At 39.7% G+C, this 20,995-nt stretch overlaps 3 protein-coding genes across 3 annotated transcripts; all 3 read right to left on the bottom strand.

Moving 5' to 3' along the window:
• Positions 1-339: 339 nt before the first annotated feature.
• On the bottom strand, positions 340-8,332 carry krit1 (KRIT1 ankyrin repeat containing). The gene is made up of 17 exons (XM_061059567.1): positions 8,133-8,332; positions 6,670-6,839; positions 6,369-6,525; positions 6,123-6,215; positions 5,892-6,021; positions 5,562-5,805; positions 5,324-5,439; positions 5,108-5,251; positions 4,840-4,996; positions 3,912-4,019; positions 3,405-3,561; positions 3,135-3,286; positions 2,250-2,416; positions 2,021-2,108; positions 1,706-1,912; positions 823-939; positions 340-640 (listed from the first exon to the last, which is right to left on the bottom strand). The coding sequence occupies exons 2-17, from the start codon at positions 6,769-6,771 to the stop codon at positions 551-553; spliced, it is 2,229 nt and encodes a 742-aa protein (XP_060915550.1). The 5' UTR covers positions 6,772-6,839; positions 8,133-8,332; the 3' UTR covers positions 340-550.
• Positions 8,333-9,833: 1,501 nt separating this feature from the next.
• Positions 9,834-11,695, bottom strand: LOC132991431 (protein rapunzel-like). Its single transcript, XM_061060207.1, has 2 exons — positions 11,577-11,695; positions 9,834-10,668 (listed from the first exon to the last, which is right to left on the bottom strand). Exon 2 carries the CDS (start codon positions 10,612-10,614, stop codon positions 9,922-9,924), a length of 693 nt encoding a protein of 230 aa, XP_060916190.1. The 5' UTR covers positions 10,615-10,668; positions 11,577-11,695; the 3' UTR covers positions 9,834-9,921.
• A 5,824-nt stretch (positions 11,696-17,519) lies between these two features.
• LOC132991206 (protein rapunzel-like) lies at positions 17,520-19,833 on the bottom strand. The gene is made up of 2 exons (XM_061059868.1): positions 19,712-19,833; positions 17,520-18,548 (listed from the first exon to the last, which is right to left on the bottom strand). The coding sequence occupies exon 2, from the start codon at positions 18,492-18,494 to the stop codon at positions 17,802-17,804; it is 693 nt and encodes a 230-aa protein (XP_060915851.1). The 5' UTR covers positions 18,495-18,548; positions 19,712-19,833; the 3' UTR covers positions 17,520-17,801.
• Positions 19,834-20,995: the final 1,162 nt, after the last annotated feature.

The raw sequence follows: 20,995 nt of genomic DNA, 5'->3' as shown, positions 1-20,995 counted from the left end.
GAATAATTTTCATCCAGCTAAATGCTCAAATGAATATGTCCAACTAAAGACCCACAAAAAAATATATGAAAGATAAAGAAGCTACATAATTGTATTGCCTGAATATTAGTTTTAAGTTAAGTAAACTTTAGCATTGACGTAATGATACACACAACAGACAAATTAAGGTAAGTTTTACTAATGTTTCCTGTTTTTTCTCTCCTATAGACGACTAATTCCTCTTCATGTTTCCAAATCCTTTAAACTTGAATCCTTTAAATCTTTATAACATTTTTGTTTATTCTTTAAAATTAAAGAAAATGTGGTTTGAATTTTACAATAAAAGCTCTGATGGAAAGGTGAAGTTGCATTCAGTTTATTAAAACAAAACATTAAATAAACAATATTTACATGCACTCAAAATATATGTCAGAAATCCTTTTATAAAATGGAGGTGTTTTTTTTTGAGAGGCTAACGTTTGCTCTTCATCCAGAGTTATTGCGTTCAGCTGAGAAGTGAGAAAAACCTGTACATGGATCTTTGGCAGCTGTGGTTGAATTCAACAGTTTTTCAGCCGTATGCATATTTGTCCATTATGCCTTTATCGTTTGCAGTCATCTGTCCGCTCAGCTTCATCAAGAGCTTCACAATAAGGCCAGCCTGAAGGGAAAGAAAGAGCACAAGAGAGGCTGTTTGAGAACATTGATACTTGATGATACTCGTCTATACTGGACAAGTTAAAGTTACTGACTGCTCCTTTAAACTTCACATGTAAATCATAACAAGAAACTATTTCAAACAGCAGCCTATAAACGTTTTCTTAAACATCCCGGCACAGTTACCTGTTTTGTGTGCACAATGAAGTTCATTTTGTTGTCCCCGCTGTGTATCTGGAAGTACTGGTCAGCATGCCCGAGCTGCCACATGAACGTGCTGTACTCTAAACTGATGAGAAGGACCTGGGAGTGAAGGGATGTTACACATTATTATACTATTCAGTTAAAACACAAAACAAACTAAGAAGCCATTTACTCCACTCTTAAAAACTGAATATCAGAAATCATCACAAAGATAAGCCACTACAAAGTGTGCGTTCAGGAATAGCTCTCTCTAAACTTCAATCCTGACAACAAACCTCTCCTCTGAAGCCTCATATAAGCTTTCCTGCAGACTCTTTATTTGTTTTCCTCATAAAGCTTTAAGGTTGGAAAGATCATGATATTCCACACAAAGTATCACAACTTTTGATTGCAGCTAAAGACGGTTTAAGAAAGTGAAATATTGTTCTTAAGGAAGCCTCAAAACATCAAATGGAAAATGTACACATTTCTCCTGGATACAATACCTATATAATAAAATAAATATTGGGACATTTTGTGCATCAAAAAAGTGTCTAAAATATTACTTTGAGCACCTTTCTTCGCCCTGCACGAGTTAATCTGTCTGAGAATAAAGTAAATAACAATGTTTCCTGTTTACAGTATTAAACATTAAACTGCCACGCATGTGTGCAGCAGAAGCCAGCTTTAATATTTTCCTAAAACACTGCCTACATAAAAATTTACTTTTTGTAAATGAGATCGATTATACACTGAATTTTTTCAGTTATTGTTTGCTCTTGAGGAAGTATATTCTTTCCATTTTAAATCTCTCCCTTTCAGCTTAGAACATTAAATGTAGCGTATACGTGAAGTTTTACACACAGAAAATAAAGATGGCCGATACCTTAGTCTCCATATTCATGAGGTGCAGCCCCTTTGTGTTGACCCCCACGTAGACTCGGATGACCTTGTGGTTGCTGGCGCTGGCCTTGGTGTAGACCTGGCCTGTGAAGAAGGCTGCTCCGTAGGTGGGGATGTCCCAGCAGTTCTGCAGGAAGAGTCGCTGCAGGTGGTGCATCTCTTTACTGACGCCCTCGCTGGTGCTCAGAGCCTGTCAGAGACGAGGAGAAAAAAACCTGTCAATCAAGCAAGCAGTTGGATTTCAGTAAAACACTGTCAGATCTTTATTTTTATTTTTTAATGAAAGCTTCAGTCGTACTTTGTATTCATGCAGGATCCTGTTTGTCCAGTGGTACGCTTTACTTTTCACCTTGGATATCGGCACAATAGATTTGAGGTTTTCCTCGCTATTAAGAAAACAAAAAGAGAAATTTAGTCTTTTATTTCACACACAATTTCATATTTATATTACTATGCAAAAATAATAGCTTCACACAGAAATGATTGCTCATATGTTAGTGTATTTAGAAACAGAAACAGGGCTGTACTTGAGGAATCCTTGTTTGTGTTTCTTGCTCTCATAGTTGCCGTAGATGATCTGCAGGAGGAGGCTGGCGAGTGTGATCAGTTTGCTGTCCGGAGCGGGAAAGAAGCCTTTGAGGAGGCAGTGACGGGCCTCGTCGAAAAGGATGAGGATGGCCAGAGGATCCTCCACCTGGAACAAAAACAGAGAGCAGCACCTGGCAAGTTATTCAACTGTGCTTGTTATTGGTTGTGTGTGTGTATGCATGTATATCTCTATAATAACTGCATGCATGCAAACTTATTCACTACATGTATATGATATTGATACGCATTCTATATTGATACATATGTGTGTATGTATGTGTATATTTATTATTATATATATATATTTATTAGCTCTCTTTTTATGATGGTCACATTATTACATTTATATAAATGTATTTTCTTTCCATTAATGTTTACATGCATATATACATTTTTTTTTCTTTCCCAAACTCACTTTTCATATATATATATATCTATATATATATAGATATAGATATATATATTTATATATAAGTTCCGCACTTTAATGCATTACGCTGTCACGAACACATTCACACCTTTCTAACACTACCTGAACATAAAAATCATTGCTTGACCTTCATCTCATTCAAATGTATTTGTCTGTATTGTTGCTTTGAATCTTTGCTTATGTTCTGCTATTTTATCTGTTGTATTTTTTATTTTTTTTTGTCTTTGTGTATTTGTTCTCGCTTTGGTTGTCATGTCTGTTATGTCTATATATTCTTGTTTCATTTTGTTCACCTTAAATAAATGAATAAATAACCAATAAATAAAAAAAGTTATTCAACCGTCACATAGTCCCAGTTTCACCTGTTTGTCTCTTAAACTCTAAAGTGAGCTACCTTTTTCTCAACCTCGAGAGGCAGTCGGACGTCTCTCCGGAGGAAGAGCTGAGGTGATTCCCTCTGAGGATCCAGCACCGTAAGGTCCGTCACGATCTCCGTCCAGATCCGCAGGTGCTGCAGGGGCTTGTGATACGGCTTCAGCTGCAGGTCTGAAACACAAAATCAACACCGGTGTTACTTTTGAAAAAAGTTTGAATGAAGAAGTTGAATGGAGTAATGCTCTTATGATACTTTTTACAGTGTGGGTGTGTTTATAGGTGAACTCACGGAGGTTCTCGGAGCAGATCCAGATGGTGAAGTACTGCTGGGTGTCCTGTGAGAGACGCATGCCTTCCATGATCTGCTGCACTGTTGTGTTGTTGCCGTGCTTCAGCTCCACTGAGCGATATGAGCCGTCCATGCGGTAGATACGCACCTTCTCATACTGTAAAACACACAAACACAACATGAACAATGAAAATAAATAAAGTTTAAGTGCTTTCTTGTGGAAAAAAAATGTCAAGCCACAAGACAATTTTGGATGTAGCCAAGGAAATAGCGCCATCTAGTGACAAGCTGAGTCATTGCCATCATGTACTAACACAAGGACCTTGTTTTATATTATGTAACAAATTTACAGTTGGACACTGCGCCTTTCATAAATAGTTCTAATTATGTAGAAGTGATGGTAATCTTATATACATATTGTGTAATAATTTAAATGAAGCTGTTAAACTGGTCACAGTTTGGTGTCATGTCTGCAGCAGTAACTTCAGTGTTTTCTGTGTAACTCACGGGTTTGGTGTTTGCTTGTTGCAAAAGCTTCATGGCCTCCTCCCATTCATTCTGTTTGTTCTCCTCACACACTTGCAGAGGGGATCTCTTTTGTTGGTCTTCTATGTGCTGCAAGAGGGAAAGACATCGTCCATAACCACCAGATAAAAGACCCTGTTTATGTCTGTAACATAACGTAGCTACTAACTAAGTCAAATATAATTCAAATTCAAATAACTTTATTTATCCGTTAGGAACTTCATTTGTGTAAAAGAGCATCAGTGCGCACACAGCTAGACACAAAAACAACAACAGAAACACACACATACAAGTGGCTCTATTAAAAGCATGATAAATAGGTCATAAATAATTGTTGCGGTTAAATGAGTGGTGTTAAAAATAAATAAGAAATAGATCATTTGTTCATGAGCCTGATGGATGTGGGAGCAAAGCTTGACATGGCTCGATTAGTCCGGAAAGTGAGAGATCTGTGGCCTGAGGGGAGACGGTTGTAGAGATGGCAAAGTGTGTGTGTGCTGTCTGAGGCTGTGTGTTGGCCTTTTAGTTTTGTTCTCCTGTTGTAGAAATCACAATAACAACATTACTTTTTAACTTGAGGGTATCAAACAATCAGGAGTGAAAAATAGCAAATATTCTATTGGAGGAGATGTAGAGTGGTCAGCATATCAACACTGCCCAAGCCCTCTTGTTTATTATGATTTTTTTTGCATTCAGATTGAAGCAAAAATAACAATGATCTTATTTTAAGGGAGACAGTTCCTGTAATCCTATATGTTCCAGTCTTCTGTAACTCTTGAATAGATATATCATTGAACAGTTTTAAAACGGTGCATTTTACTCATTTTAATGTCATCATTATAAGGGTCGTCAGAAAATCGTCCATTGCAGCTGTACGAACTTTGTGTTAAGACCTCATTCTGTTTCTTACCCTGTCGATCTCGGGGTGCTGCAGCAGCAGCTGCACTATCTCTGCGTGTCCTCCCCTGGCTGCAAAGTGCAGAGGGGAGCTGAGCTGTCCGTTCAGCAGGTTGGGATTACAGTTTCCTTTCTCCAGCAGCAGCTTGGTCGCCTCAACTTTACCGTGCCTGGATGGAACCACACAAAAAAACCCAACCATAACTTAATACAGACAAGACGAACCAAACTAAAAGAAGCAAAATAGGACATTTGGATTCCTGTGATGTTCCTGGACTCACCAGCAGGCGTAGTGAATAGGAGCCCAGTGGTCACTGTCCAGCTGCTTGACAGAGAAACCGCTTTCCAGAAGCTTGGAGAGCAGCTCCACGTCTCCTTCACAGGCGCTGCGGTGGAGAGGGAAGTCATCGACCCACTGCCGCTCCCTGCAGAGACTTATGTTAATACAGTATCTTTTACAGGGAAACAATGCTCGGCATGTAAGAGTCACTCCTTACTTGTCCTCTGTCACACAGTTGGCACCATGTTGCCACTTCTCTCTCTTTGGGATCTGGATCTTGGAGTAGTCGGGCGCCCCGAGTCCAAAGTACGGGTTGATGATAACTTTGTCCACCTGCAAACAAAAGATTGCATGGGTAGGGAAATTCAAATTTTTATTTTTTGAAATTTGTGCATCAAAAACTCTCCATCCATGTTTTATGGGGTATCATCTGGGGCTGAAAGAAGCTCACTCACTCGGTTGGTGTACTGCAGATCGGAGCCGTAAAGCGGGTTGAGGATGCACATGTCCGCCTTCTCCAGCGACATCATCTTGCTCTTGATCTCCAGAGCCGTGTAGCCCATGTGCAGACCCTCGTTGCTCGGTTTGCCCTCGCTGCCATAGGCGGGGTTACTGACGTTGGTCTTCACCCGCTCCACAGGTGCTGGTCTGAACAGAGCAGGGACGGCATGAGGCACTGTGTGCTGCTCTGCTAACCATCTGTGGAAGACAAAAGAGACACATTTTATATCTTGGCCTCCCTGAAAAAGCCTCATCCATGACCACATTCTCAAATCTCTCCTCACTTGTCTAAGGCTAGGAGCATCTTGGAGGTGATGGAGCAGAAGTGAGCGCTGGTCTCACTGCACACCCGCATGATGTCCTGGAAGCAGTAGAAGCTCGGGCTGCCGGGAGTGTAGACAGGCTTACTGTTGTCTGTTCAGAAGGATTTGATTTACAGCATGTACAGCTTATGACGTTTTCCCCCCAATATCTATGCCTTCATTTCAGTGAGTTTGATTCTTATTTTTACTCACCTTTAACACTGACTGGCACAACAAAAAGAGATGCCTCTTTGCCTTCATTGTCTCCGACGAGGGGGAATTTCTTCATATGCACAACACGCTTTCCTAAAAGCAAAAAACTCAGTCAAGTCAAGATCAGTGGTTTTCAAACTTACAGGTCAACTCAAGGGCATGTGCAGTCAGTAACAAGGTGCACGAGCTCCCTCTAGAAGTCAGTCATCCACGAGAGTGTGAGTGTGAGAACTGTCTAACACTGACCTATGAAGCCTTGGTTATTGGATAAAGGTCGGATTTTTTCATCAACATAATCCAATATAGATTTGGATTTGTCTCCTCCTGTTTGGATCTTTGTAGCCAGCAGGACTTTCTTTCTTTTCTTCTCCTTCCCTTCCAGAGGCACTTCAATCAGCAGGATCTGTACACACACACACACACAGGAAATATGGAGTTGATTTAAATATACTATACTAAAAAACAGCCAATAAGGCTGTGTGATCATCTATGTAGATGTTTTTTTTGAGTCCAGCATGTGATTGTTTGTCACACCCAGCACATTTACCTCGTAGGCTTTGGCTCTGTACTCCTTCGAGCTCAGGCTGACCTGGCTCTTCGGGCGAATGACAGCGACGAACACATCCTCCAGGCTGTCCTCGTTGCCCATGCTGCTGACTTTCCCTCAGTCCTGACAAATCATGCTACACAAGGGCCAAATGCTGTGGAGAGGCATCCCTGAAACAGATCACGACAGAGGGAGTAAGGTTATCGTAGTGGAGTTACTGCGTGCTGATAAGACTTGACATCCAGTTTAATTCCAGCAAGGTCGCAAATAAAACAATAACCACAGGCAGCAGCTATGTGAAGAGTATGTTGGTAATATCTATTGATGTGTTATACAATATGTAGGCTAATGTTACATTACAAGTTAAAAAAATATATAAATCAAATTCTTGGCTCAGTCATGATTAATAAAAAAAAGTACTAAACATTCTCTAAGTTCAGCATCTCACATGCTGCTTTCCTCTAACTTATATATAATAATTCTATCTTTTGAAAAACAAAACAGCTCAGCTAAAATTGTCTGCATCACCTAAAGTACATATGGTTATAAGTATAATCCACTTTATCATCATTTCTAAAGTAGTCTCTTCATGTTTCATTTCTGTTCTCATAAAAAAATTAAAGCTCCTCTGAGGAACTTTAAGTTTGAGTTGATTTTGGCGCCCCCTGTGGACAAAGCAGTAAGTCTTATCTCTTCACATGAAAGTAGAGTTTATTTATTTGTTCATTCTTTACAAAAGAACAAAATCTAATCCTGCTTATGTTTAATGGTCAAATAGAATATTTCACAAATAAATAAATAACAGGTTGCTTAGGCAGTGTGTAGTTTATCACATTTCTGGACATTCAAAATTAAGTATAGAAATAGGAAACCTTCTCATTGGTGATGGTTGACTTCGCATGTTGGTAATAAAGAGGCATCAATATCAATATAGGCTATTTCATAAATAGCTAAAAACTCTTCACAGTAGCTTCAAATGAGAGAGGCTTTTAGCACCTGGACATTATTATTATGATGTATTTCTCCGGGTTCTACCATCAGTACAGGGTAGGCTGCATGTTTTATGAACACGTCAAAAACACAACCTCACCGTTTTTTACTGTAACAAACATAACAACTCAGAAAACAAGTAATAAAGGAAAAATACCCTACTGTTTTCTTTGCCTGTGTTAAATATTAGGTCTATTGTAAGTTTGCATATAAACTTGTTGAGTGGAGATGATGGTTCCGCCCCGGAAACCAAACTCTCTGTTGTCTTTGAACAGTTTAAACATTACTAGCGGATATAATGTGCTATTTTGTAAGACGTCATGCTGTGCTGCTGGAAACAAACCAGTCTTTGATATATCTCCTGTCAACAGCAAATACAACTTTGTCAGACAGAATCAGCAGCTGTAGCCGGGATGCTAAAGTCATCCTCTCCACCCCCGCTTTTTCCGCTCGATGAAGCGGCTGAAACTTACCGAAAAACTACGTGACTTTCCCTCCAACAGACCTGACACTGCTTTTCTCGGCTCTAATGGAGATTCATGTTGTCAAATGTACCAGTCAACAGCCGATATATCCACGGCGGGTAAACTTTCAGTGAGGAGTGTGTTTGGGTTGAAGTAGTGGGCCTGCCTGTAACTTGGGGCAGAGAGACAAACAGAGGAATCGAGTTACGTTTCATTTCAGCAGCTCTGGTCGGGAAACAGAGGACTCTGGCGGTGAGGGGGACTCAGTGCGGGACTTAAAAATACTTACTGCTGGGTCTTTCATTGTTTCCAAACAAATGGTATTCTTATTCTTCATGGTGAGACCCGCTGGGAGTAGGCTACTACATGTTTGTGTGACTCTATACACAGACTACTTTAACAGTTAACATGGAAGAGGCTGCTCCTGTGTCCAACCTGCTCAATCTGCTGTGTGTGTATGGCAAGCCCTTTTAACATTAAAACAGTCTGGCTGACAAGTAGCAATTTAGTTTTCACTAGTGGAAATTACATTTCAAGATATCTGTAATTACATTCTTACATGTAATAATTCCAGGTCAAGATATCAATAATGTAATTTCGACTAGTAAGAATTGCATTTTAGATATCTAGAATTAATTTATGATATCTGTAATGTTAGAACAATTGTAGACATTGTATGAACTTCGTCACTAGTAAGAATAGAATTGTTGATATCAAGAATTAACATTTTTACTAGTGAGAATTGAGTTGTAGATATCATGAATTAGAATTGCGACATGTCAAAATGTCATTATGGATATGTCGACTTTGAATTACAATATATCAAAAAGCAATTATTGATATCTACAATTGCTATTACCGCTAATGCGTTGATAAGTAATACGTACGTTAAAAGTACATAATACGTAATATGTTAAAAGGGCTTGCCATACAGGGTAACACTATTTTACTACAGTGCATTAATGGAGAGATGGCCTTCAGTAAAATGGCCTCCATACACTCAAGAAACTGGACCAAGGTTGTAATAGTTTTGTAGTTTTTTTAAATAGTTTTGATTCTTATTTTGCTATGACTGTGTGTTCTCTATCAGATCCAACTTCTTGTAACCTGCAGCCCACGCCTTCTAACCCCAAATGAGACAGCAACAGTTTGAAAAAAGTATGAATCTGTTCGTCATAGACCTTCTTTGTAATTCAAATGATTCTATATAAAGTATCTATTGCTGTATGCTCAGTATCTGGCTTGTTACCACCATTTTTCAGTAACTGGAATTTGGTTCATTATGGTGTGATTGAAATATACTTTTTTTAAATATATATTTTTCAGTGCATTACGTCTTTGTTTGCCACTGGTCTCGTAGAATCGTCTAGTGTGTGCATGCGTTCTGAACTTAACTATGAGTTAAAAAAAATCTGTTCTACAGACAGCTTTATTTTGATTATACTAACTAATCAACTCATTTTCAATGTACGAATGATTGTTTTTGGAGTAGATTAAATGGCTTTTATAAAAAAAATACAACATGAGCAACAATTTATTTGTACATTTGTATTTTTAATTCTTCTGTGTATAAAACTTCAGCTCATTTATGCATTTACAGTTACACAATATAGCTGCAAACAAAAAAACAACACAACATGTTCATACATGAACTAAAATGCTGCTATAACAGCATCACAGGCAGCTTTACAAAAGAAAACATGGCTTTGGATTAACATATATTATAAGATAATTTATAGTTTTGTGATTGGTCTACAGCTGACAGCTCAGAGGAGACGCTCTCTCTGCTGCTCCGTCTTCAGGAGGACTCTGGTTTTGGTTTGCACTGACTCAGCACCTCCTGCATCTTGTCCTGGATCTCCACTACCCTCTTGCCCCACTTCTCCCGCTCCATTTCTTCATCATCCTCGGTAACAGCCGTGTAGGCCATCAGGGCGATGAGGCCTATGTGGAACAGGTGGGCAATGTGTGAACAGCGGCGTTCCATGATCTCAAAGTCGCCGTCACAGTTGTCCATGTACACCTTCAGCAGGGTTCTCCCAAACAGCAGGTTGGTGCCCATGACTCCCCGGTAGTACACATCCAGACTCTCCTCACTCTTATCCCTCTCGTAGATCTCCTTATATTTCTTAAAGTAGTGCTCTGTGTTCTCTGGATCTTTCTTCACCTGAGCCACCATGTTGTTGAAGGCGGTGTACTGGTGCTTGATGTACTCCTCGTACTTCCCGTAGGTCTCGTTCACCTCGTCGATGCGGATCTTCCTCAGGCATTGCTGATTCTTTTGGGAGATGGTCTCCAGTTTAGAGTTAATTTCCTGGAAGTCCTTTTCTAAAGCATGGCTCTCTTCGTCCACCAGTCCTTTGCGGGCCACTCTGACCAAGGAGGCGACGATGCCGAAGATGGGGTCGATGGAGGAGGCAAAGGAGGACACTTTCTCCACGCAGCTTAGCACCTTCACCGCAGTTTGCTTGATATTTTCTGAGTCTGCCATCACTGCTGCTGACGCTCTAATGCCCCGGTGTGGTTCACACAAAGAGTCAGGAGGCTGCAGAGATAGACAAAAAAATAGAACGATATATGTTAGAACATTTTGCTTGCATTCCCATCTGAACACAAGCTAAGAGCTTTGACTAAAGCATCGGTCACACAGGGTCTCAAGTGTCAAACGTTGCTTCTTCGTCTTGCATTACCATCATTATTAAGCTCATGGCTAACTCTGAGGTTGCTGCTAGTTTGGCCTAAATGTCACCAGCTGCTGCGTGCTGCCATATTGCAGAAGGAGTTACATTACACTCTAATATTTCTAGCAACAGGTTGCAACAACAAGGGCTCCTGTTGAAAAAATGTTGATAAATATTTAGTTTAATTTTACAAAGGACTAAGAAGACTAGTGAGTGTTCAAATCTGAGAGGATGTTTTGTTTTTCAGCCACATCGTTGCACAGAATAGAGAATTAATTAGCAGTTTCTGTGTTTTGGGAAAGTGAGTTTTTACAACATAGTGTTCACAAAAGAAGCACAACTATGGATAACATGTCAAAAGTAGCACTGGTATTGGAAACCACAGACTCTAATCCAACTCTTTCTTCTCATAGTTTTGACATTGATCATCATCCTCAATGTTGTCCTGCTGGAAAAATAACTCCGGGACAACAGTGGGTGTGTCTTTGTAATAACACAAGAAAGACTGGAATCAAACACAGGTTTAACACTTGATGAGCTTTCACATGTCATCCTCAACAGTTAAGATCACTTCCAGGGGCCTTTTGAAACCTTCAGCTGTGACTTAAGATGTGTTTTCCAGCCTGACTCTCTCATTTCCTGATTCCCAAACAACACACACTCAAGAATCAACCATCTTCATTTCATCAACCCTAGCTGACTCAGCTTTCACACAGCCTGCACACTCCCTTCAGATCATAGATTCATACTGAAACAGTAAATGTTCACTCACCAGAGATAAATCTGTTTCTTGTTCTTCTTTCTACTGCAGCCGTCTGACTTTCCTCTCCACAATTTTCCTCCCTACTTAAATAAGAACAGCCCCCTCCTGCCTGAAAGGGGTGTGCACACGAGGATAAGTTAAGATAAGATAAGATAATACTTTATTGATCCCCAGAGGGGAAATTCGGGCGTTGCTGCAGCACAGACAAGAAAGCTCAAAATACACATTAAACAGAATAGATAAGATAAATAAAAATAAAAACAGGTGGTATATACAAGTACACAATGAATGATGAATTCAACTATGCAGGGAATTGAGACAGTATTTGCAGAGAATGACAAGATAAAGTGACAAGTGATGATTAAAGTGACTTTATGATGATAAATAGCAGCAAGTAATGTAAACAGCGGAGAAGAGTTGGCTGAAGGAGCTGCCCATCTGCCACAGCTCGTCATGGAGAGGGTGAGAGGAGTTATCCAGGATGGATAAGATTTTGTCCTTCATCCGCCTCTCACCCACTGTCTCCAAACTGTCCAGATCAAGACCCACTACAGAGCGGGCCGTCCTCACCAGCTTGTTCAGCCTCTTTGCCTCACCAGTCTTGATGCCAGTCTTGAGGAAGTGACTCGTGCATGTCCAGCTCTAATTGGCTGAGGGGAGTTCTTCCAGTTTCACTGCGGCCTTCAGTTCCAACGATAGGCTGCAGAACAGGCTGCACACACACACAGTTTCCGTTTCATTGTGTTGTTAGATTGTTGGTCCCCACACCTTCCTAACCAGTATGGGTGACCAGATACCACAAAGGCCAAATGCAGAGAATTGTAATGCAGTATCACAGATACTGTTTTAAAAATGTAGACCTTTACAAGATGATGTAATGGGGCGGTTTTCCTAAATAACAAAATATAATTTTTCTCAAAACTGAGCCATTAACAAAGCACACTGCAAAAACTTCAATCTTAGAAAGTGTATCAGTCTTTTTGAAGTGTCTTCAAATGAGATGTTCCAGCTAAACTAGATTGAACATCTCATTTCAAGGCACTTAACAATTAAATCTTTAGGTGAATGTATAATGAGTGCAATGAGATACAGATACTTATGGGTAGAAATTAGACAATACACCTGCTAAGATTTGAGTTTTTGTAGTGCACATTATGTAAAATTGGTATCAAGATGAGCTAATGCATTTTGGATTTTTAAATGATGTGGAGATAAATGGAATTAACTTTTTCATATAGTCTTTGAGAATGGACCAACTCAAAGAACAATGACTAATTAAAACCGCAAGCGGTGATGAAGGGCCCTCGCATCCTGGTGCATGTCAGGGTATGTCGCGGGAGTGCAGCAGCAGCGGAACGTGGCTAAGCAGCAGGCCGTGCAGTTCGAGTTATGTAAAAGTGGTAATACTGGCATGTTGAAATAGGCATCGTAATGAAGATCACAGAAAATGTTTACGTAGAGCAGTTCAGGCTGGCACTGTCATGATACATGTGAAATATGGAGCAAATTGAGCATTGTGTAGTACTTTGTCCTTGCAGTAGGAGGCGCTATGGTTAAAGTTGACTACTGTTATGTCTATGTGTTCAAAGGCTAATCCTGATCATACATGTGTAATTTGAAGAAGATCAGACAAAGTATATAGAATGTAGTACTTACTCCTTGCAGGAGGGGGCGCTATGTTTAAAGTTGAATATTGTTATGTGAGTGTGTTCAGAGGCCAACCCCGATCATACATGTAAAATTTGAAGCAGTTCAGACAAAGTATATGGGCGTTACAGCCACCTCCTGTTTGATGGCGAATGATGCATCCGTATGCCGAGCGCGTTAGACGTAGGTGTTTGAGCTTCAAGGTGTTGTATGGCCAGGTTGTTTGCATGGTCCACACCAATTTTGAGTGGGAAATGATTGAGAAGCAGTAACTTCCTGTTGTCAACAGGTGGCGCTGTGACTAAGCAAAAAATGTCAATCATGGATGTGTTCAGGGCGGGCCCTGTATCATCTCACGGTCCATGCTCGGGCCCTAATAATAATTCCTTGGGTTTCAAGAGGGTCCTACGCACTTGTCAGTGCTTCGGGTCACTCTGTGAGTGCTCGGGCCCTAATAATCATTTGACTGACCAGTTCTGGGGCAATACTATTCACAAACTTAAACATTAGTTTAATAAACGAGACAATTATTAATTTGTCAAAGCTTAAGAGGTAAAATTAAGAGTTAGTGGCTAAATGATGATTTTGTGAGCAAGAAACAAACCTTATAGTAACGCTTTATTAAGTAACATGTAGCTGTAACTCCACGAGTAGTGTATCTACTAATGATTTAGATTCAATAATGCCACTACGATTACAGATATTTAAGCTACATGATATCATGGTTTATTGACATTGATTACACGGTTGAGGCACATCAGCTCTCTCCTTGGAGAATGAATAACGTACGCAGTAAACAAGTAAATATGATTATTCAGCCATGAGCTTTTGGTCTTGGAAATACTGTACTGTGCATCTTTGTAGCCATTTTGCATGATTTTGGCAGTTTTGCGCCTCTTTATGGTAACATTGTAAATCTTTGAGGTCATCGAAGGATGAAGAATGAAGAATGAATATCAATGACCTTTATGACTTGAGACAACAAGGAGTGTAGAGCAATACAAGACGAGCACTGCTCAACGGTTATTTTGTTGTTTTATAGCAATGACAATAAAGATCTGTTCTATCTATTCAATACACTTGGCCTGTTATTCATTCAGGACTTTGACACTTTGTGCAACGTGTGGAGCTAATTGTTACATCTTTGGCCATCTGGCAACAGCGTTGGATGTAGGCGTTTGAGCTTGAAAGTGTTATATGGCCAAGGTGTTAGCATGGTCCACACCAATTTTGATGGGGAAATGAGCTATCGTGTAGCAATGACTAGTGCTAATTGAGAAGCAGTAACTTCCTGTTGTCAACAGGTGGCGCAGTGACTTATCCAGAAATGTCAAACATGGATGTGTTCAGGACGGGCCCCGTATTATGTTTTACAAATTTGGATATGATTGAACACTGCATGTGCAGAGATATAAGGATTTACTTTTTTGGCAAGTTGCCAAAATGCACATCAAACTTTGCATGCACGCCACGGTTACGCCCTTTGATGAAACAAATTTTGGGCAAATTTTTATGAGTTTTCACAGACGTTCAAGCTGTCAAAAATGAGCTCAAAGCGGCGGAAGAATAATAATAATTCCTTGGGTTTCAAGAGGGCCCTACGCACTTGTCAGTACTTTGGGCCCTAAAAATAATGAAATTTGGCTTTAATTATACATCGAGTGCACTGTCGTAAACCAGGCATGAATTATGGATGTAAAAAAATGAACAGATTCAATAATCGTGACATTATTCGTCCAGCACATTTCAATTCAAATCAATTCCATAAAAACAGGGGGAAATACTGAACATGAAATAAAGATGGGGTTTCTGAAGCTCCCGTGAAGAACTTTCAGTTTGTGTCAATTTTGGAGGCATGTGTTATCTTTTTGCTGATCTTGTCCTTAACATGTCCAGGGGACATTTTCTGTTAAGAGTGAAATGTATCAGTCATTCTGATTATTTGCTGTGAAATATGTTTCCTCACATGGCTTCTGCACCGAGGCAGTGGTTATAGGCATAACATTTAAAATATCAAAGTTGTCAGTTTTGTCATTCATGTTTTTTTTTTAGCTTTTGTTTGTCATAAAGAGACTTTTAACTTCAGTCTGATTTAGGTTCAATAATCAAAGTACAAAAGGAATGCTGAACCTGACAAGTTAACCCTGAAATTCAAGAGAAAGCTCAAGCTGGTTTTTCTGGAGAAGGGTGTGTGTGTGTGTGTGTGTGTGTGTGTGTGTGTGTGTGTGTGTGTGTGTGTGTGTGTGTGTGTGTGTGTGTGTGTGTGTGTATTTATCTGTACTTAAAACCTCAGTAACAATCCACTTTTGATGTTGTTTTGGTTAAAATGTTTTATCATAATTGATGCATTAAACCTAAAATCAGCTGAAACACTCTGAATCATGGAGTTCATGTAAAACAGAGACATCAAAATAATGTTGCTATAAGAGGTCAAAATAATCAATTGGGCCCCAATAAACGACAAGGATGGCATTAAAAGGTTCTCAACTGGTGGCTCGGGATCCTAAAGTGGGTCGCGGAGCTGTTTTCAGTGGATCACAAATGTGTGCCTTGAAAAAAGTCTATGAAGCACTTTTTAAACGTTTGTTATCTTCATTCTGCAGCATTTTTCATTAAATTAATCAGACTGGTTAAACAAAATTTCAGAAATGTGGTCTCAAATTCACATTAAGGAGTTGGTGGGGGGGTCCTGAGGCTGGACCAGTTGAGAACCACTTGCTTAATTGATGCACTGTACTGTAGATACCACAATGTGCTGAGTGTTTGATCCATATTTTTCTATTAGCTAACAACCTGATTTTTTATTCCCAGCATACTTTCAGCACGCTGAAATGCAATCCTGCCACTTCTCCTGGATGTCCTCTCAACTTTAAGTTCACCTTTCCTCAAAGTTTTCGTCCTCATCATCCTCAGTAACATCACTGCAAGGTAAGTTTATCGTTACAGCAAATTTTACATTAAAAGTTAATTTAAGTCTTAAGTTTCCAAACAAAAAATAAATAAATAATCACGTCAAGTTGCAGTAGGGGCTGCTGCACCCGCTGTAATGACGCCGCGTGTTTCAGTATTTTATACTGGTGTATTGGTCGCACCAGTGTATAAGACGCAGCCAACTTTTAAGACGAAAAAATAGGTATTAAAACTGCGTCTTATACACTGGATTTTACAGTAGTTATAATTAAGTTACAGATATCTACAATGACCATTTCCACTAGTGAAAAATGAATTGTAGATATCTTTAATTAGAATTGTCACTAGTGAAAATTACATTGTGGATATGTCGGCTTGGAATTCTAACATGTCAAAAATAAATGATTGATATCTACAATTGCTATTACCGCTAATACTTAAATGTTAAAAGGGCTTGCCATACAGGGTAACACTATTTTACTACAGTGCATTAATGGAGAGATGGCCTTCAGTAAAATGGCCTCCATACACTCAAGAAACTGGACCAAGGTTGTAATAGTTTTGTAGTTTTTTTAATAGTTTTGATTCTTATTTTGCTATGACTGTGTGTTCTCTATTTCAGTTTAGCTTTAGTTTTTATTTTTAAGTTCAGATTAGGATCTATTTTTGTGTATAGCTTCGTTTTAGTGTTGTTTTTTTGGCTTTTGGCTTTATGTTGAATGTCTCATACTGTATCCTTCAAACAGTAGAACAACCTTTTTTTTAGCGCACGAATCACAAACACTTTGTCTCAATACAGCTGTTGGTGTGAAATGTAAATTAACTTCATTACTGTATGGCTACAATGTGACTTTAAGTATCCATTAAGTTAGTGTGCTCTCTGTGTTTGTGTTTTATTCACGGTGAAGAATTTAAACATGTTCATAAGTCTGTTTGCAGGACCAGAGACACCAGATCCAACTTCTTGTAACCTGCAGCCCACGCCTTCTAACCCCAAATGAGACAGCAACAGTTTGAAAAAAGTATGAATCTGTTCATCATAGACCTTCTTTGTAATTCAAATGATTCTATATAAAGTATCTATTGCTGTATGCTCAGTATCTGGCTTGTTACCACCATTTTTCAGTAACTGGAATTTGGTTCATTATGGTGTGATTGAAATATACTTTTTTTAATATATATTTTTCAGTGCATTACGTCTTTGTTTGCCACTGGTCTCGTAGAATCGTCTAGTGTGTGCATGCGTTCTGAACTTAACTATGAGTTAAAAAAATCTGTTCTACAGACAGCTTTATTTTGATTATACTAACTAATCAACTCATTTTCAATGTACGAATGATTGTTTTTGGAGTAGATTAAATGGCTTTTATAAAAAAAATACAACATGAGCAACAATTAATTTGTACATTTGTATTTTTAATTCTTCTGTGTATAAAACTTCAGCTCATTTATGCATTTACAGTTACACAATATAGCTGCAACAGATAGTGCTCTCTTAAACAAAAAACAACACAACATGTTCATACATGAACTAAAATGCTGCTATAACAGCATCACAGGCAGCTTTACAAAAGAAAACATGGCTTTGGATTGACATATATTATAAGATAATTTATAGTTTTGTGATTGGTCCACAGCTGACAGCTCAGAGGAGACGCTCTCTCTGCTGCTCCGTCTTCAGGAGGACTCTGGTTTTGGTTTGCACTGACTCAGCACCTCCTGCATCTTGTCCTGGATGTCCACTACCCTCTTGGCCCACTTCTCCCGCACCTCTTCTTCATCGTCCTCGGTAACAGCCGTGTAGGCCATCAGGGCGATGAGGCCTATGTGGAACAGGTGGGCAATGTGTGAACAGCGGCGTTCCATGATCTCAAAGTCGCCGTCACAGTTGTCCATGTACACCTTCAGCAGGGTTCTCCCAAACAGCAGGTTGGTGCCCATGACTCCCCGGTAGTACACATCCAGACTCAGATCACTCTTATCCCTCTCGTAGATCTTCTCATAGATCTCAAAGTAGCGCTCTGTGTTCTCTGGATCTTTCTTCACCTGAGCCACCATGTTGTTGAAGGCGGTGTACTGGTGCTTGATGTACTCCTCGTACTTCCCGTAGGTCTCGTTCACCTCGTCGATGCGGATCTTCCTCAGGCATTGCTGATTCTTTTGGGAGATGGTCTCCAGTTTAGAGTTAATTTCCTGGAAGTCCTTTTCTAAAGCATGGCTCTCTTCGTCCACCAGTCCTTTGCGGGCCACTCCGACCAAGGAGGCGACGATGCCGAAGATGGGGTCGATGGAGGAGGCAAAGGAGGACACTTTCTCCACGCAGCTTAGCACCTTCACCGCAGTTTGCTTGATCTTTTCTGAGTCTGCCATCACTGCTGCTGACGCTCTAATGCCCCGGTGTGGTTCACACAAAGAGTCAGGAGGCTGCAGAGATAGACAAAAAAAATAGAACCATATATGTTAGAAAATTTTGCTTGCATTCCCATCTGAACACAAGCTAAGAGCCTTGACTAAAGCATCGGTCACACAGGGTCTCAAGTGTCAAACGTTGCTTCTTCGTCTTGCATTACCATCATTATTAAGCTCATGGCTAACTCTCAGGTTGCTGCTAGTTTGGCCCAGATGTCACCAGCTGCTGCGTGCTGCCATATTGCAGAAGGAGTCACATTACACTCTAATATTTCTAGCAACAGGTTGCAACAACAAGGGCTCCTGTTGAACCAATGCATGGAGCCTAAACATGTGGGCAGGAGAAGCTGGAAGCCATCAATCATTTCATTATCTAGGAATATGTCAAACATTTTCCTGATAATATAATAAACTCTTTGGTCTTTAATATGTAAGAAAATGAAGAAAGTGTCAGATAAATATTTAGTTTAATTTTACAAAGGACTAAGAAGACTAGTGAGTGTTCAAATCTGAGAGGATGAAACTTTTTTTTTCTTATATCAGCTTTAAAAAAAATGTCTCAATCATCAGAATAGTGGCCCTATTTTTTTTTTTCAATGAAATGTATCAAGTAAAATGTTTTAATTTAAAAGGAGACTTGTTTTGTTTTTCAGCCACATCGTTGCACAGAATAGAGAATTAATTAGCAGTTTCTGTGTTTTGGGAAAGTGAGTTTTTACAACATAGTGTTCACAAAAGAAGCACAACTATGGATAACATGTCAAAAGTAGCACTGGTATTGGAAACCACAGACTCTAATCCAACTCTTTCTTCTCACAGTTTTGACATTGATCATCATCCTCAATGTTGTCCTGCTGGAAAAATAACTCCGGGACAACAGTGGGTGTGTCTTTGTAGTAACACAAGAAAGACTGGAATCAAACACAGGTTTAACACTTGATGAGCTTTCACATGTCATCCTCAACAGTTAAGATCACTTCCAGGGGCCTTTTGAAACCTTCAGCTGTGACTTAAGATGTGTTTTCCAGCCTGACTCTCTCATTTCCTGATTCCCAAACAACACACACTCAAGAATCAACCATCTTCATTTCATCAACCCTAGCTGACTCAGCTTTCACACAGCCTGCACACTCCCTTCAGATCATAGATTCATACTGAAACAGTAAATGTTCACTCACCAGAGATAAATCTGTTTCTTGTTCTTCTTTCTACTGCAGCCGTCTGACTTTCCTCTCCACCATTTTCCTCCCTACTTAAATAAGAACAGCCCCCTCCTGCCTGAAAGGGGTGTGAACACGAGGAAGTGACTCATGCATGCCCAGCTCTGATTGGCTGAGGGGAGTTCTTCCAGTTTCACTGCGGCCTTCAGTTCCAACGATAGGCTGCAGAACAGGCTGCACACACACACAGTTTCCGTTTCATTGTGTTGTTAGATTGCTGGTCCCCACACCCTCCTAACCAGTATGGGTGACCAGATACCACAAAGGCCAAATGCAGAGAATTGTAATGCAGTATCACAGATACTGTTTTAAAAATGTAAATAGGATTTAAACAGAACATTAAAAGTTGCTGAAAATCCATCACTTGTAGACCTTTACAAGATGATGTAATGGGGCGGTTTTCCTAAATAACAAAATATAATGTTTCTGAAAACTGAGCCATTAACAAAGCACACTGCAAAAACACTACAAAAAATCTTTTTGAAGTGTCTTCAAATGAGACGTTCCATCTAAACTAGATTGAACATCTCATTTCAAGGCACTTAACAATTCAATCTTTAGGTGAATGCATAATGAGTGCAATGAGCTACAGATACTTATGGGTAGAAATTAGACAATACACCTGCTAAGATTTGAGTTTTTGTAGTGCACATTATGTAAAATTGGTATCAAGATGAGCTTATGCATTTTGGATTTTTAAATGATGTGGAGATAAATGGAATTTACTTTTTCATATAGTCTTTGAGAATGGACCAACTCAAAGAACAATGACTAATTAAAACCGCAAGCGGTGATGAAGGGCCCTCGCACCCTGGTGCATGTCAGGGTATGTCGCGACTGCAGGAGTGCAGCAGCAGCGGAACATGGCTAAGCAGCAGGCCGTGCAGTTCGAGTTATGTAAAAGTGGTAATACTGGCATGTTGAAATAGGCATCGTAATGAAGATCACAGAAAATGTTTACGTAGAGCAGTTCAGGCTGGCACTGTCATGATACCTGTGACATTTGGAGCAAATTGAGCATTGTGTAGTACTTAGTCCTTGCAGTAGGAGGCGCTATGGTTAAAGTTGACTACTGTTATGTCTATGTGTTCAATACATGTGTAATTTGAAGTAGATCAGACAAAGTATATCGGATCAATTGTTCTGGCAGGCCGTCAACCAACGATCTCGAGGAGCCTAAGAGAGCTGAAGAGCTCCCAGGAAAGTAGGTGGTTAGTGACTGAGTTTTACAGATAGATACAT

Source organism: Labrus mixtus, chromosome 16 (genome assembly GCF_963584025.1).
Source record: "Labrus mixtus chromosome 16, fLabMix1.1, whole genome shotgun sequence".
Classification (NCBI taxonomy): domain Eukaryota; kingdom Metazoa; phylum Chordata; class Actinopteri; order Labriformes; family Labridae; genus Labrus; species Labrus mixtus.
This window is presented reverse-complemented; position numbering and strand designations above follow the sequence as displayed.